The sequence below is a fragment of the Sparus aurata genome, chromosome 18, assembly GCF_900880675.1.
Source record: "Sparus aurata chromosome 18, fSpaAur1.1, whole genome shotgun sequence".
Taxonomy (NCBI): Eukaryota; Metazoa; Chordata; class Actinopteri; order Spariformes; family Sparidae; genus Sparus; species Sparus aurata.
Window position 1 is genome coordinate 36,503,764 of NC_044204.1, and position 18,796 is coordinate 36,522,559.

The 18,796-nt window shown below is 49.4% G+C and overlaps 1 protein-coding gene across 13 annotated transcripts in view; it reads right to left on the minus strand.

The window, feature by feature from the left end:
- Nucleotides 1-10,742, minus strand: part of LOC115568865 (LIM and calponin homology domains-containing protein 1) — a 97,817-nt gene extending 87,075 nt beyond the window's left edge. For all 13 annotated transcript variants that reach the window (XM_030396550.1, XM_030396549.1, XM_030396548.1 and 10 more), the window contains exon 1: nt 10,420-10,742. In XM_030396550.1, coding sequence (XP_030252410.1) covers nt 10,420-10,530 — 111 coding nt within the window. In that variant the 5' untranslated portion in view covers nt 10,531-10,742. The remainder of the gene's footprint in view (nt 1-10,419) is intronic.
- Between the last annotated feature and the right edge of the window lie 8,054 nt (nt 10,743-18,796).

An 18,796-nucleotide genomic window follows, 5' to 3' on the forward strand; every position in this document is an offset into this window, starting at 1 on the left:
TATTGGACGTGAGCAGCAGCCAACAGAGCCACTGTATCATTTGAAAGCTCCTTGAGATAAAGTGCATTAAAGGCTGCAGGACACACATGAACAGCAGAATTGCTGCTGATCAGACATGCTTACACTTAAGACCAGCAGCAGAAAATATGAAAACAACGTAACTGTGGTCATTATTTCTGACCAAGTGTGAAACGGGATTTCCAGAAACTACAGCGTGTGGAAGAGCCTTGAGTGATGGCATGAACACAAATACAAACATGCACACAAGGAGGGGGCTAATCTCCATCCACCTCTGTAATCCACCACATGATCACCTCTCACCCCAGTGTGTGTCCATAAAGACCCGTCTGGACCCAGACTGGGAGGCTTTTGCTGACAACTGCATTGTTGGATTTGTGTGCGTATGCCATGACATCCTCTTTAGAAACACACTGTGGCCTCCCTCGTTAGTGATGTAAAACATTCAGCTAGAATTCAGAAAAAAACTGTTGGATCAGGGAGCTGAAATATTAGAAGACAAACAGACAAAGGGCCATAAATCTGCTTCTCTTAAACAACTAAACCCTGCTGCTGTTCACTAACGCCTCGGTGTAAACAGCTCCGCGGGGAGGACAGAAGGCTTCTGCTCAGATTAAGAAGATCACAACCACAGGATTAGTGATTAGCATCTTACTTTCTGGGATTTGTCATTGGTGTGAGTGACTGAAGCTGTGTGGTGCTTATTTATGTAACTGTGAAGAACCTTCAATCAAACTAAAATAACTATAAGCCAGTTCTGTATTGCTCTTGTATCAGCGATGGCTCAGCTGAGTGGAACATCGATGGTGAAGCTGAGACTTGTTCAATCAGTTATTGCTTGGATGCCAATTTAAGCCACATAAATACATTTCAAATGACTGTAACTGTGGCTAATAACCAATATTTTACAAGGATAGATGTAGTGTTTGAGTCATGATTAGCCCGAAGTAACAACGAGTCAGTACCCACACTCCTCCCTGAAGGATGCATGCATAAGAGAACATCATCACCAGCTATGTATGACCCCCATCTTGTAAACACCATTTTATTTACTCTGCTTATGAATTATGGATCAGGCTCACTGTCCTTTCTGTCCAAATTCCTGAGATATGACAACAGACTGACAGCAGATGTAGTAAATCAACTGTGAATGCAGAGAAACCATGTGAAAGACTTGGTCATCTGAAATGAATCATGTCCATGTTTAAACTTAATTCTCATCCTGGAATAAAACACTTAGCTGTGTACTCTAAGCTCATCGTCCAAGCTGCACAGTGAGGAGGGGGGAGGTGGCTGGCCATGGATATCCAGCTCATCACAGCATTAGTGTGAGTGATGAAGGGGACAATCTCAATCTAGCCTAAATCCTTCTCTGACAGACACTTCCTGCCCAAATAACATCCTGCTGTGGCTTGTAGTCATGGCAGTGCATCTCGTATACTCTGAGAGAAACTGACAGGAAGTATGAGCACTTAACACATCAGACCATTCTGGAGGAAAAACTGACAATGGCCCCAAACTGGGAATGACCTCACGTATGATTTCAAGAGGCGCACATGGTGCCAGGGGCCAATATCAGAGGTGCACTGCACTGCCCTCCTGTTACTGTCATGACATCCAACGAAGAAGGAGAATCTTAGTGCAGAAATCTATATTTCATAGTGCAGGTATCAAGCTAACACTCGTGTGGACTGCAGCTGTAAACATCCGTACATCGTGGTCTCTGACAGCTCGCAAAACGGCTTCTCTTTCGTTTTAATGACGGAGACTAAACATGGTGGATGTCAGTTATTCCTTTCACTCTCCATAACAACACTCTGACTCTTTGTGCCAAACAGCACTCAAACGCTATTTCAGTCAAATCTGACATGAAAACAAAACTTACATTGTTAATAGGCTGTACAAACACTCTTCAAATTACCTTTTGCAAAGAGACCTTATTGCATCTCGTACCACAGTATGCTCATGGCGGTGTGGAGAAATTGCTTATTGTTCTTACAATGATCATCGTTAGTGTTAATAAAAACTCGTTGGCAACCATTATCCTCCTTCCCACATCTGCTTGGCTCTGTCAACCGTTTCCAGGTTCCCCAAGTCAAAGTTTCCGTAAAAACAACGAGAGCTGTCAACACGTCGAGTCCTGCTCGACACTTTAACCTGATACTGCAGCTCATTCCAGCTGGATTAGGTTGGTCCTTATTGTCAATATTTCACTGCATGGTGATTGATTGAAAGCAGTTTGTACAGCAGTTTAGTCTCATTTCTATTGGATGTCTTCCACTGAACCTTTGCATTGCACAGGCCCATTTGCAGGGGACTGACTGACTGATTCATGCCTTTGCAAAATGTGTTGTTCTGATTCAGTCACTAGTTAAAAGAACAAATACCACCACAGGGTTGGATACCAGGTGCATCTGTACTGTTTAGGTTTGAGTAGACTTTCTTTATGTGTTGTCTAGAGAAAAATTACAACACACATCCACTTAAACTGAGAGATTAACTGCTGTGTATACTGTGAAAAGTAGATTGAGGATTAAATCCCCAGTCATATCTACACTGAATCTAATAACATGGAATGTGGAACATGATCTGCTGATTTGACTGTTGAGCACAGTGATAGCGATGTAATGATATCAGCCTTTGACATGTAGATTATATTACACATGCCATAATCGAACACTGTATCATTCACAGCCCCCTGAACGTGTTATGGCACGGGCAGATGGAGGTGGTTGATCTGGGTTCAGAGAAAGACACACTGAATGAGTTGAGACAAGCTCGGGAAGTCTCGCTGCCAATAAGAATTGTTGACATAATACATTTTAGCCACATAAAGTAGAAATATGAAGCAGCATCAACACAGTGGGAGCCACCTTCAGGCAATTAAACAGTCATGTAAACTGCTCTGACCCTTTTTCTGCAGGGAACCAAGACAAAGCCTGATATAGTTGATACCTAATCTTTGTAGGTATGCAGACGCAGAGAACACACAGACATATTACTAACCAGTTTAAACTAGATACCTTGTTGAGATTCCAACTGTGATTGTCTGATATAACAGTGATGGGCTGATATGTGTAAACAATTAGACACGTAATAAAGCATCGGCTTTAATATTTGATGAAAAAATGCTGTACCTTCTAGAGTTACAGCTACTTGAATGGAGACATTTGCTGCTTCTCTTCCTTATACATTTTATTTTTGCACTTGCACACTTCGATGTGCAGACAGACACCAGTGCAGACATCAGTGCAGACACCAGTGCAGCAGACAACAGTGCAGGCAGACACCAGAGCAGACACCAGTGCAGCAGACACCAGTGCAGACGACACCAGAGCAGACACCAGTGCAGACGACACCAGAGCAGACACCAGTGCAGACGACACCAGAGCAGACACCAGTGCAGACACCAGTGCAGCAGACACCAGTGCAGCAGACACCAGTGCAGACGACACCAGAGCAGACACCAGTGCAGACACCAGTGCAGACGACACCAGTGCAGCAGAAACCAGTGCAGCAGACACCAGTGCAGCAGACACCAGTGCAGACGACACCAGAGCAGACACCAGTGCAGACGACACCAGTGCAGACGACACCAGAGCAGACACCAGAGCAGACACCAGTGCAGACGACACCAGAGCAGACACCAGTGCAGACACCAGTGCAGCAGACACCAGTGCAGCAGAAACCAGTGCAGACGACACCAGTGCAGACGACACCAGTGCAGCAGAAACCAGTGCAGACGACACCAGAGCAGACACTAGTGCAGACACCAGTGCAGACGACACCAGTGCAGCAGAAACCAGTGCAGACATCAGAGCAGACACCAGTGCAGACACCAGTGAAGACACCAGTGCAGACACCAGAGCAGACACCAGTGCAGCCGACACCAGAGCAGACACCAGTGCAGCAGGCACCAGTGCAGCAGACACCAGTGCAGCAGAAACCAGTGCAGACTACACCAGAGCAGACACTAGTGCAGACACCAGTGCAGACAGACACCAGTGCAGCAGACACCAGAGCAGACACTAGTGCAGACACCAGTGCAGACGACACCAGTGCAGCAGACACCAGTGCAGCAGACACCAGTGCAGACATCAGAGCAGACACCAGTGCAGACACCAGTGCAGACGACACCAGTGCAGACACCAGTGCAGCAGACACCAGTGCAGACACCAGTGCAGACACCAGAGCAGACACCAGAGCAGCAGACACCAGTGCAGCAGACACCAGAGCAGACACCAGTGCAGCAGACACCAGTGCAGCAGACACCAGAGCAGACACCAGTGCAGCAGACACCAGTGCAGCAGACACCAGTGCAGACACCAGTGCAGACACCAGTGCAGACACCAGTGCAGCAGACACCAGAGCAGACATCAGAGCAGACACCAGTGCAGCAGACACCAGTGCAGCAGACACCAGTGCAGCAGACACCAGTGCAGACACCAGAGCAGACACCAGTGCAGCAGACACCAGTGCAGACATCAGAGCAGACACCAGAGCAGACACCAGTGCAGCCGACACCAGAGCAGACACCAGTATAGACATCAGTGCAGACGACACCAGTGCAGACGACACCAGAGCAGAGACCAGTGCAGACATCAGAGCAGACACCAGTGCAGACACCAGTGCAGACACCAGTGCAGACGACACCAGTGCAGCAGACACCAGTGCAGACGACACCAGAGCAGACACCAGTGCAGACACCAGAGCAGACACCAGTGCAGACACCAGTGCAGACACCAGTGCAGACACCAGAGCAGACACCAGAGCAGACGACACCAGTGCAGCAGACACCAGAGCAGACACCAGTGCAGCAGACACCAGTACAGACACCAGTGCAGCAGACACCAGTGCAGACGACACCAGAGCAGACACCAGTGCAGCAGACACCAGTGCAGACACCAGTGCAGACACCAGAGCAGACACCAGAGCAGACGACACCAGTGCAGCAGACACCAGAGCAGACACCAGTGCAGCAGACACCAGTACAGACACCAGTGCAGCAGACACCAGTGCAGACGACACCAGAGCAGACACCAGTGCAGCAGACACCAGTGCAGCAGACACCAGTGCAGACGACACCAGAGCAGACACCAGTGCAGCAGACACCAGTGCAGCAGACACCAGAGCAGACACCAGAGCAGACACCAGTGCAGCAGACACCAGAGCAGACACCAGTGCAGCAGACACCAGTGCAGCAGACACCAGTGCAGACACCAGAGCAGCAGACACCAGAGCAGACACCAGTGCAGACACCAGAGCAGCAGACACCAGAGCAGCAGACACCAGAGCAGCAGACACCAGTGCAGACACCAGTGCAGCAGACACCAGTGCAGACACCAGAGCAGACACCAGTGCAGCAGACACCAGTGCAGCAGACACCAGTGCAGACATCAGAGCAGACACCAGAGCAGACACCAGAGGAGACGACACCAGAGCAGACACCAGTGCAGCAGACACCAGTACAGACACCAGTGCAGCAGACACCAGTGCAGACGACACCAGAGCAGACACCAGTGCAGCAGACACCAGTGCAGACACCAGTGCAGACACCAGAGCAGACACCAGTGCAGCAGACACCAGTGCAGCAGACACCAGAGCAGACACCAGTGCAGACACCAGTGCAGACACCAGAGCAGCAGACACCAGTGCAGACACCAGTGCAGACACCAGTGCAGCAGACACCAGAGTAGACGACACCAGGGCAGACATCAGTTCAGACTCAGTTGTCATGGCTGAATCACCTTTAAGCAGGTTTTAAGTCATGTGTGTCATGTGTTGTGCCTCCCTGACACACAGCTTGCTGCCCGTCTACATGATTTAATTCATTATTTCACACTGCCTGCTTTCACAAAGTAAGATTGACTTTCCATAGAACGACACCCAACATGAATCACAAGTCAGTGAGTTCATATCTCATACTTGGCTTTGTTTAAAACTGACGATATAGCTTATAACACTCCACCTGCTAAACTGTGTTCGCCTTTATTTACAAGTTTTGGTTTCATCATTCTAACTTTTTCCATTAGTTCCAGTGCCTGATCTCCATGATAATATCCTCCAGAAACATCTTTAATCATAACTGGGAAGGTAATTAAATTATGCAACACTAATGAAGTTATTCTCTCACAGTTCATAATAATTTGCCAACAGCAAAAAAGTCCTCAACCACATTTCAGAAAAGGCTAATTCATCAAAACCACTGAGATGTTTGCTGGAAAAGAACCACATCTTTTCATCAGGTTTACGTTAATGCCAACAGCCTGTGGCTCCAACACAAATCAATCAGTCTAACAGATTGAAGCGTTCCACCTTCATCAAAGGGCCATCAGTCTCTTCATAGGACTTCAGAGGAGCCTTAACATCGTCATTAGTGGCAGCGTTAAAGACGAGATGTTGAGAAGAAGCAGCGGGCAAAGATTAATGAGTGCAGGTGTGAATGTTACATCAAGGTGTCGGGTTTTACAGACAGGTCACAGGATCATTCAGCAGAAGAGTTACTTACTTTGTGAGAACAAAGTGATCTCTCCCAATCAAATACTAACTGTGATGTAAATGAGGGATAGACCAATTATCTGCCGGGCCTTTAAGGCCCCCACACACCGCCCAGACGTCCAACTGCCTTATCCGACCACTCTCCGACCACTCCGTTGCCTCTTGTCTGACCCGTTCGGCAGAAAAGTTGCATTGAACACACCGCTTCGACGTGCTGCCTACGCCACAGTAGCGTGTACGTTCTGCGCTTGCGCGACATGCAATAAGCGGGTGGCGCTTGTGTTGTGAGTTGTAAACGAGAACCTTATGCACGCAACTCTCTTTACTTTCGATCAAAACGAAACTTAACTATTTCCGATAAAAAACAGCTGCATACTAAACATGCAGCAAGGCATTACCAAACTTACACAAATTTATTCGTCCTGAACGGACGTAACAACTAGTCTGGTGCCACTACTGCAAAACATGAAAACGGGGAATGACGGAACGGAGTGCATAGAAAAACAATGCGCACACAGTATTCCGTCCCTCCCACACGCCGCGCTGATTCGCCAGCACACCGCCAATCAGAACGGCCATTCAGCTGGCACACAACCAATCAGAGAATCCAATGGCTCAGACGTCCGACGGCCCTCCTCCTCAGACTTTGCATGCTCAGTCGGATCCGACAACGTCCGCGCGGCTCCGAAAGCTTCCGACAGAGCCCAACACACCAAACATATTTGTTCCCGACCTCGTCCGAGTCTCTCCAAACGCTTCAGACGTCCAACGGTTGGGCTGGTGTGTTCCTGCCTTTAACCACAGAGTAGCAGAAAATGGAAATACTCAAGTAACTAAAGTTTTTACTTACGTACAGTAAGACACAATTGTACAGCAGTTCTAAATTTTATCAACAGTCTTGTTGATTACTTATAATCGTTGTCATTACTAAATGTCAAAACATGCAAACAATTACTTTAGGTGTATCATAAATGTAGGACAGAACCTAATAACTGTATTGTGTTCCTTTATAGTCATAGTGGTGCTGTGATGACCTGCAGGGTTAAATCATATCCTGAACTATAAATCAGTCAGAAGCAACTATGGTGTGACAGAGAGGTATTAATCTGGTTCTCAACAACACAACATCTGTGTGGTCACCACATGCACAGCAGGCACATTATTCTCACCTGCCAAAACAATCCAAAATTAAAGAGTGACTGCTCCAGGTTATTCAAAATCCAACACTTGTTGTGAACATCAGAGATCAGACATGCCTCTACAGGACATGCCTGTTAGCTGTTGGGGTGTCAGAAGTTGGAGACACAAATGGGTTTTTGACATAATACAAACTTATTTTATGAGAATCATTAAAGACTACAACCCTAAACTGAAACAAAGACAGTGAACGTAACTAAACACATACAGCTGATGAGGTGAGCACAGAAAACATACCTGTGAGGATGTCAGCCAAAGTTTCTTTGTCTGTTCAGATTTTCCTCTGACACTCACAGGAAACAGGGACCTGTTGTTCTCAGCTCTCACCTCGAGGCCTGACATCGTATATGACACAGCATCTGAACATATGCAGTCAAACATTATCTGTTTGGATGCTGACTGAGGCTTTGTGCTGGTCTATTTATTCAGGAACCAGTGACCTGTCTGTGGTTCCCTGAGGTGACTGTAGGACTGTCACCAGGTGTGTATGGGTAATGAAATCAGTCCCTGTGGGGGAGGGTGACAGAGGAACAACAGGGGAGCAGTATCAGTTGGCTACCGCCTTTTCAGCTCTCAGCCCAGATCTGCTTCGGAGATTCTGGGTCAGTAGTGGCTTTTTAAAGATTTGATATGTGCCTCCAAGGAGTTTGGTGCTGCTAAATAGGTCTGCAATGGTGCCTGACACTCTTAAGGAGGAGCGGTCGCTTTCAAAAATACTTTGAGATGTGATACACTCAAATTAGCTTAAACACAGAATTTAATAACTACGATTACATTTCAGGTTGTTAGCAGGATCCATTTAAAACAACTACTAAGAACTAGTCAGACTACAGACAAATGTTTGATATACCTGCAGAGAGTTGTATAGTTGTACATACGCTTGAGAGTGTAGCACACTATAGGAAATAGGTGGAATAGTCCAAACAATATACAGTTAATGTAGTGCAGCAGCTAGAGACGCACAATATAAAGGCCCGACACATTATCGGCACAGTATTGAGAAGTTATTATTATTGATTATCAGCTGATGATGAAATTAAATAAAGCCGATAATCTGAAGCCAAACTGCTTCACTGACTTCACATGCACCAATACAGCATGTGGCGGTATGCACCTTTAAAGATGGTTATGATCCATCAATCAACATGAAGGTGAAGAAGACTAGTGGAAGAAGAAGAAGAAGAAGAAAATAGTAATAAGAAGAAGATGAAGAAGACAACGAAGAAGAAGAAGACAACGAAGAAGAAGAAGAAGAAGAGGACATTAGTCAGTGTCCCTGCAGCACAGCACAGAGTCCTACAGAGCTCTGTCAGCAGAGCTGAGCAGCACAGACACAGAGCTGCAGCTTCTCATGTCGCCAGCGTCACTGAGGTACTTTTTTTTCTAAAGCATGCTGTGAAAGTTCAGCTTGATTCTTGTTTTTCAACTGTTGCGTTTTTTAAATGGGTTTTAAAAACTGAGGCGAACTGTTCTGACAGTTCCTTTCATTTGTTTTCTAAAAGAACGTTGTGCTCTGTAAAACATCACTAAACCGTCACGTTGTCTCTGGGCCCAACAGTTCACCAGCTCAGTGACCGACAGGTGATCAAAGTGTGGTTGGAACAGTGAATCAGAGTGATCAGGGTGGCACTCACAGGTTCACTGTAACTGAGGAGGGAGCATGAGGGGCCCCAGGCGGAGGGGCCCCAGGCTGAGGGGCCCCAGGCGGAGGGGCCCCAGGCTGAGGGGCCCCAGGCTGAGGGGCCCCAGGCGGAGGGGCCCCAGGCTAGGGGGGCCCAGGCTGGGGGGCCCCAGGCTAGGGGGGCCCAGGCTGAGGGGCCCCAGGCTGAGGCCCTGTCACTCTCCACAGCACTCCTGCTACATTGGCTCTCTCATGATGTGAAACTCTTCATGCCACAGAGGGCTTCAGCTCTGATTTCTAAGCCTTCATGCAAATATGCAAAGCTGAGGCTGCATTCCACCAACACGCAGCAGATAACACGCGGTGGTCAGAGTCCGGAGGCCGGCGGAGGACAGCCGCTGCAGGGTGACGCAGTCCGAGCACCGCGGCAGGCCGGGTCCTGATTGAAATTCTCCCAGAACAAAACCTTGCTTGTGTGATTATTGTTCAACAGGCTCGCAATGAGGCAAAAATCCATTCCACATGATGCATTCATTGTTTCCAGCCCAACACGCAGCAGCAGGCCCCACAGCAGCCTGCGCTCCTGTCCAGAGGCCCTCAGCACACACCGGAGCCTGCTGGCTCATGGAGGCTCCGGCTCAGATACCATCAGCCCATCTACATATGGTGTATTTACACATATATGTATATACACATACATCTATCTATATACATGTATATGTGTATGTGTATATACATATATATGGTGTCACTGTACTCAGGCTTCCTGCTGAGGATTACAAATGTAACTTTCTACTGGGAGCTGTTCACTCACACACTCATATGAATGTTTTACTGAAGAAGATAAAATTACAAACTTTCACACTCTGACTTCATCAGGCAGCTGTCACTCACTGCAGAGGAACAGGACTCAGATTTACCATCAAATCTGAGTCAAGTTCTGCAGTCAGAGTCACCTTTCAACAGGTGACGAAGCAATAAAATCAGAGTGCAGTGAGAGGAGCACAGATCCGGCTGCACACCGTCACTAAGACAACCAAACACCTGAGGAGCCCGCAGCCCTCCCGCGGTGTGTCTGCGCTCACCTCGATCCATTTCTGCGCCTCCTGAAACGCGGAGTCTGCGGCCGCCTGGCTGCTCGCAGGGTGATGCTGCTGCTGATGAGACGCTCCTGTGTCTGACACCGGACTCGCCATTGGCGAAGAGGCTCCTGAAGTCCTGAAGCCTGAACAGAACTAACACGGTGTAAAAGCAGCTCGGTGCCGCGATATTCCACCACAGCGAGTCGTGACGCGCGTCGGGCAGCCCGCTTCCTCCGTCGGGTGTAGGTGTTGCAGCAGCACCGGCGAGGCGAACGAACCAGCTCCTGCTCTCCGGTGTCGCGGACACACAACCGGCGTCAAGTCAACCAGAGACACCAGCAGGGCTTCCGCTGTGACGCTTCAAAATAAAAGCACAGTGGCGGCGCCCACTGCACGATGGGACTGTTGGAGCTGCGTGTGTGTTCTGATAACAAGGAGTGTTTTTATTTGATTCTTCCGGGTGTTTGCTTTGTTCAGATTTTACAGTTTGATCACATGTGTCTAATCATTTAATTCTGAAGCGTGTTCACTTTTGTCTCCTCAGTATTTTGTATTGAGAGATTTGGGCAGCTGAGGTTACACAGGAGGACAGGTGTAGGACCATGATGCACCTGGGTGGGCCTGTGGTTGTTACCTGAGCACGAGGCTGCAGATTGATTTTGTTCTTTGTTTGTTTCTTGGAAAATGAATTCAAAAAAACAAAAAAAGAACATTGAACGCACGTTGAACTTAGATTTAAAGTCTGATTCAGATTACTCACCCACATGGCGACTAGAACACAATATTAGATAAATGAGACAAGAGTCACTCTCTCTTGAACAGACGCCCTTTAAATGGCACTTTCTTCATCTCACTGAAAAATAGCCTGACCACAAGCTAGCTAGGTTTAAGGATCAGCTGAACCTTTAGTGTTACATCTTAATGTCACAGGAAGAAGGAAAGTGTGCAATTTAAATGATTATCTGACTGAAACTCCAGCAATTCCAACCTGCCAGACACTAACATCAGCAGCTACACTATGTCTCATGTAAGAAGTGTATCTGCTGTAGATACTCATAACTTCTACAAGCTTTGTGACACTTTTTCATTACAATGGCTGAAACTTATTGTTGTGAGTCACAAACATTTTAGAGTTAGTGTCTATTGCTCAAAAATCAGCTAGCATCAGTAGTAGCCTAGCCAAACCCTGCAGTAAACTCCTCACGGGAGTGTACCTATGTTCCCCTTTTCATGTTATAAGACTAATAAACCCTAACCCTTTGAGTGAACAGCGGGGAACATAGGGATGATCCCCTCCTCACACGTCAACCTGCCACCCACATGAAGTCATTTCCAGGTTACAGTCATTTCTCCATCAGTACCAGATTTAAATGGCTGCTCAGTTTAAGGTGTTTCAGTTCCAATATCAATGGTACAATTTGTACAAACTTTGTACAATAAGGTAAAAAGTCTGGAGTACACTAGCAAGAAAGGTAACCACTAATTGTTCATTCGGTTATTTATTTGCTGTGTGAGCCTGAAAAATATAGTTCATCTCTTTATGAAATAAGAAACAGTATAAACAAACAACACATGTAGCTATGCTAATGCTTGTTTGACTGAACAAAACATATTAATGTGCAGCCTGAATGTTTTAATCTTACAAACATGGCGGCCTTTAGGATTCTGGCTATATTTGCATACTACAATAAAACATACCTAATTATCTTACAGTACTAGCTATGCTAACCCAGCAGCATGAGTGGCTGTGAGTGATGTGACTTAAACATGTTGTGACATTTATTTTATACAGCTTAATGTCCATTTTGTTTTTAGCCAGCCTGCAGTTTTCCTGTCATCAGTGACTGTAAGTGTTATTAGCCCACTGCCCATTAGCTGCCGTTCCTCTAGTTGTTTGTCTCAGCTCTTATTTTGGTAGTAAACTTGCCTTGTTTCCGGTGGTGATGTAGCTGTCCCTGGCCCACTTGACGCAGCAGACGGACAGGACTGGCACACCGCAGTATGATTCCACCAATGGCCCCAAATACACAGAGCGTCGCTCCGCCGGCAGCCAGTGAGGGCAGCAGCACACCGGGGCCCCTCAACCACTGGCCCCTGTGTGGGCCGCTGTGTGGGCCCCTGCACCACTGGCCCCTGTGTGGGCCGCTGTGTGGGCCCCTGCACCACTAGCCCCTGTGTGGGCCGCTGTGTGGGCCCCTGCACCACTGGCCCCTGTGTGGGCTGCTGCACCACTGGCCCCTGTGTACCACTGGCCCCTTTGTGGGCTGCTGCGCCACTGGCCCCTGTGTGGGCTGCTGCGCCACTGGCCCCTGTGTGGGCCGCTGTGTGGGCCCCTGCACCACTAGCCCCTGTGTGGGCCGCTGTGTGGGCCCCTGCACCACTGGCCCCTGTGTGGGCTGCTGCACCACTGGCCCCTGTGTACCACTGGCCCCTTTGTGGGCTGCTGCGCCACTGGCCCCTGTGTGGGCTGCTGCGCCACTGGCCCCTGTGTGGGCCCCTGCACCACTGGCTCCTGTGTGGGCTGCTGCACCACTGGCCCCTGTGTTGGCTGCTGCACCACTGGCCCCAGTGAGGGCAGCAGCACACCGGGGCCCCTCAACCACTGGCCCCTGTGTGGGCTGCTGCAGCTCTGGCCCCTGTGAGGGCCCCTGCGTGGGCCCCTGCACCACTGGCCCCTGTGTGGGCCGCTGTGTGGGCCCCTGCACCACTGGCCCCTGTGTGGGCTGCTGCACCACTGGCCCCTGTGTACCACTGGCCCTTGTGTGGGCTGCTGCACCACTGGCCCCTGTGTGGGCCGCTGTGTGGGCCCCTGCACCACTGGCCCCTGTGTGGGCCGCTGTGTGGGCCCCTGCACCACTAGCCCCTGTGTGGGCCGCTGTGTGGGCCCCTGCACCACTGGCCCCTGTGTGGGCTGCTGCACCACTGGCCCCTGTGTACCACTGGCCCCTTTGTGGGCTGCTGCGCCACTGGCCCCTGTGTGGGCCGCTGTGTGGGCCCCTGCACCACTAGCCCCTGTGTGGGCCGCTGTGTGGGCCCCTGCACCACTGGCCCCTGTGTGGGCTGCTGCGCCACTGGCCCCTGTGTACCACTGGCCCCTTTGTGGGCTGCTGCGCCACTGGCCCCTGTGTGGGCCCCTGCACCACTGGCTCCTGTGTGGGCTGCTGCACCACTGGCCCCTGTGTTGGCTGCTGCACCACTGGCCCCTGTGAAGGCTGCTGCATCACTGGCCCCTGTATACCACTGGCCTCTGTGTGGGCTGCTGCATCACTGGCCCCTGTGTGGGCCCCTGCGTGGGGCTCCTGTGTGGGCCCCTGCACCACTGGCCCCTGTGAGGGCCACTGCACCACTGGCCCCTGTGAGGGCCACTGGCCCCTGTGTGGGCTGCTGCGCCACTGGCCCCTGTGTGGGCTGCTGCATCACTGGCCCCTGTGTGGGGCCCCTGTGTGGGCCCCTGCACCACTGGCTCCTGTGTGGGCCCCTGCACCACTGGCCCCTGTGAGGGCCACTGCACCACTGGCCCCTGTGAGGGCCACTGGCTCCTGTGTGGGCTGCTGCGCCACTGGCCCCTGTGTGGGCTGCTGCATCACTGGCCCCTGTGTGGGGCCCCTGTGTGGGCCCCTGCACCACTGGCCCCTGTGTGGGCTGCTGTACCACTGGCCCCTGTGTGGGCTGCTGCGCCACTGGCCCCTGTGTACCACTGGCCCCTGTGTGGGCTGCTGCGCCACTGGCCCCTGTGTGGGCTGCTGCATCACTGGCCCCTGTGTGGGCCCCTGCGTGGGGCCCCTGTGTGGGCCCCTGCACCACTGGCCCCTGTGAGGGCCACTGCGCCACTGGCCCCTGTGTGGGCTGCTGCACCACTGGCCCCTGTGTGGGCCCCTGTGTGGGCTGCTGCGCCACTGGCCCCTGTGTGGGCTGCTGCATCACTGGCCCCTGTGAGGGCCACTGCACCACTGGCCCCTGTGTACCACTGGCCCCTGTGTGGGCTGCTGCATCACTGGCCCCTGTGAGGGCCCCTGCACCACTGGCCCCTGTGAGAGCCACTGCGCCACTGGCCCCTGTGTGGGCTGCTGCACCACTGGCCCCTGTGTACCACTGGCCCCTGTGTGGGCTGCTGCACCACTGGCCCCTGTGTGGGCTGCTGCACCACTGGCCCCTGTGTGGGCCCCTGTGTGGGCCCCTGTGTGGGCCCCTGCACCACTGGGCCCTGTGTGGGCTGCTGTGTCGGCCCCTGCACCACAGTGGCCCCTGTGTGGGCTGCTGCACCACTGGCCCCTGTGTGGGCCGCTGCACCACTGGCCCCTGTGTGGGCCCCTGCATGGGGCCCCTGCACCACTGGCCCCTGTGTGGGCTGCTGCACCACTGGCCCCTGTATGGGCCCCTGTGTGGGCTGCTGCACCACTGCCCCCTGTGTGGGCCGCTGCACCGCTGGCCCATGTGTGGGCCCCTGCGTGGGGCCCCTGCACCACTGGCCCCTGTGTGGGCTGCTGCACCACTGGCCCCTGTGTGGGTCCCTGCACCACTGGGCCCTGTGTGGGCTGCTGTGTGGGCCGCTGTGTGGGCCCCTGCACCACTGGCCCCTGTGTGGGCTGCTGTGTGGGCCGCTGAGAGAGCAGAGTGTTCACTAACGTGGAGCAACAAGCTGCAGGAACAACTTTGACCTCCGGCCACTGATGTGATGTCGGGCAGCCGACAAGCTACACTTGAGAAAACGTCTAAGTCTTCGTTACTTAAATCCATTCTCACATCAGTTCCAGCAGCCTGAACCTCATGTTGGATCGGAACAGTTCTACTGAAGCTTAGTGAAACAGATGATGTCTGACTGGTAGACATAATAAACTGTTGTGACTTTTGAGTCTTTGCTATCTCTTCACCACAGACAGAAGCTCACTGGGATCCTGCAGCTGGCAACAAGACACAAGCAAGCTTGAACCTGAACAGCAGGAAGCTGGTTGGTAATCTGAAGTCTACATCTAAAATCTGACATCTCACCGGAGTTCCACCTGTGAACGAGCTGTTGTTGTGTTCTCCTGAAACCTTTATAAAGATGGCTTACAGGATTCTAAGACGAACCCTGTAAGACATATCTTTCAAATAACACGTAATCAGTCAGCCATGATTTCAAATTGTTTTCACATGACAAAAAAGAATATGTAGAAAGTGTAGGTGTTAGTGGATCAAGTTGTGTCCTGAAGATGAGACCAGCAAGACTCATCCAGGACCTGCAGGCCCGCGGCCCCCAGGCCTCGTTGTACTCTTACAGCATGCTGACCTCTAGTGGAATAACACAACGGTGCTGAAACATGGAGGGAGGAGTGCGTGTGTGTGTGTTGATTTTGTAAAGACTAGTGCAGTGCCTGTAAGAAAAGTGTATTCCTACAGAAAAGTGGGAGGTTAAGCAGCTTTTTCATGGATGGCCAAATGAGGCTGTGTTTGAAGGTGGGACGTCAGGGATTTTTAGGTTCGTTGTGAAATCCGATATTCCAGGGTATAATTGGCTGTTTTTGACTATTTTCATAGTCATTATTTTCAGCACAACCTCACATGTGTGACTGTACAGTTATTTTTTTATTTTGACATACTGTATTAACACTATGGACCTGAAATCACAAAAAAAACATAAAATCCAAGTAGAAAAAGTTAGATTTTTTTACCGTGAAAACCACGAATATGTTTAACAAACCATTTTTTATTACTTATAATGCAAATATAAATTGTTGTTTGCTAAATGTGTGCATACATTATAAAAATTTACAGTTATATGTAACTATTTACATTTAAATGCAGGCAATGCTCATTCAGCTTCTCCTCATCGTTTTGACTCATTAAACAAAAAAACGACTCCACTACACACTAAACACACTCCAAACACGCTATATGTCACACATCTCTCAACTCTCAATATCGCTGTCTACACACCGACCGTCGTTGCCTGTCATTCATCCACCTAGGTCCCTCCCACAACTTCCTGTTCCTCAACAACCAAACTTGCTGCTTGGACACTTTCGTGACAAAAGCTTGTTTTTACCGTTTCTTCTTCACCAGACACAAAGCAAACGTGACGGCAATGTTCGCGAAAAAGCGTGGCGGACATTATTTACCCTAAGTCCGGTTTTGGACGTGCCGGTGCGTCCGGTCCGTCGCCTCGATCGGGAGGTGGGCCGTGTGGGTGGGTTAGCAGCTAGCTACACACGAACATCCACAGATTCCGATTCCACTTTGTTGTCCGCGCGTCTCCGGATCTCCTCAGACCCGAACAGACTGTGGGGGGGAGCGGCGGGCTCTGCAGTGATTGGCTCTGGTGCGCACGTGACTGAGGTGGCTCCGGTCGACAATGCTCGCCAATTTGTAAAGCATTTATGAAATAATTTATTAACGGCATCATTGCAGTCCAAACAAATGCGACGTCGCACACCCTTGAACCACGCAGCAGCCATGTTGTAAGTCTCAGGTCAGTCTGATCCTGATCCGCAGAGATAATTGAGGAACACACACAGACAGAGATTCCTTGCTTTTATCAGGGTTCGTACACATTTTTCAAGGTCAAATTCAAGAACTTTTAAGGGTCATTTTCAAACTTTTACAGTACCTTCTTGCTGGGGTAAAATACATATCTACAGGAATATATATATACTTATGATTTTTTTTCACTTTTTATCACAATTATGTACATTGTATTATGCTGTAAACATCTAAAATGATGTTTCATAATAGCAAAAACTTTAGAAATGAAAGGAGATCATAAAGTTTTATCCCAAAAAAGGGAACTCACTTGGCGTTCTTCAGGCACACTTGCACCAAGACGAGGAGAGTTCTGAGAGCACCTGGTCATTTTCTTTGACATAAACTTTTATAAGCTGTTCGCTTATTCATCAAAGTCTATTAATATTGAACATGTCATCAGTCCAAACTGTATCAAATTCACCTTCTCCTCAGCCATCCTTTTCTATTGCTACCAGGCTGCTTATGTGATGATACACATACAATGATTTCATTTCTCCTTGTACTAAGCAAACTATCCAGTCTGATCCAGTTTTTCCAAGACACAAAGTTATAATGTCAAGCACTTAAACTAAAATCCAAGCACTTTTCAGGCCTTGAAAATGCAACATTGAAATTCAAGCACTTTCAAGGATTTCAAGCACCCGTACGAACCCTGTTTTATAGAGAGATAGTGTACCCAATCCTCTCTTCTGTTGCTAAGGCTTATACTTCCTGGATACCAAAAACTGTTCAGCTCTACATTTACATTTAGGACATGTAACAGACACTTTTGTCCAAAGCGACTCACATTAAGTACATTTGTCACAAGAAAGAAACATGTTACCGTCGATAGAGTCAAAAAGAAAAAATAGAAAACATTTTCAGGCCCTCATCTGAGGATCATAGCTGTTATTTACCAAGGAAACATTAAGTCCATAAGTGCTGTGATCAAAGTGCTGACGACAACATACAAGTGCATATATAGGTTGTTTGGGGGGTCGTGCTATGCGGGGGCGATTTGAAGTCTGAAAAAATGAGTCCTGAGTGTTTTGCAGAAGACGGTGAGTGACTCTGCTGTCCTGACGTTGGTCAGGAGGCTCCAGAAGGTTTCTGTGTCTGAGAGGAACGAGGACTCAGAGGAGTGACGGACACGTCTGCGTCTGACAGGAGGCTCTCCTGATCTGAACAGACAACAGGACGGAGTGGTGACTTTTACACCTCCACTGCTGCTGTCGCTCTTATTCATCAGCAGTTAATCATCAGCTGTGGTTCAGCTTAGAGTCAGCGTCTTGTTATCAGAAGGTTGCTGGTGCGATTCCCCTGGTCTGCCTGTTGAAGTCGGCACCTTGTGTGGCAGCCGCCTCCATCAGTGTGTGAATGTATATATGAATTAGTCACTTTGGACTCAAGCGTCTGTATGTAATCCTCTCTGTCTCCATACGTCGGCTCAGTGTTCTTTAAAAGGTTTAATTTGATTTGAAACTAGAACAAATTAAAAACCATCTGTTGTTAACCGGCTCTCATTAGTGTGTGTTCACATCAGAACACATGAGATATACACATGTTTGGTTTGAGTGCGTTTCTTCCATTGACTACAATTCAGCTGTCACCACAGTCTGTCCCCGAAATGTTATTGGATAACATCGATGGCCGTCACCTCCACACTCCCACTCATGTGCTTGATGATTTGATAGCGGGGCTTCCCCACAGACCGTCCTGGATGCATTAATTAATTCAAATCATGTGTGTACCTTTTCAGTAACAAAGAGCAACAAAACCTTCCAGGAAGTTCTGTCAAAATGTCAAATTATTCAAAAACTCTCCAAACTAAGAGAGCAGCACTGTTGAAGCTACAGATTAAGAGGAAAATAAGCAAATGAAGCTGAGAAAGGTCAGTGAG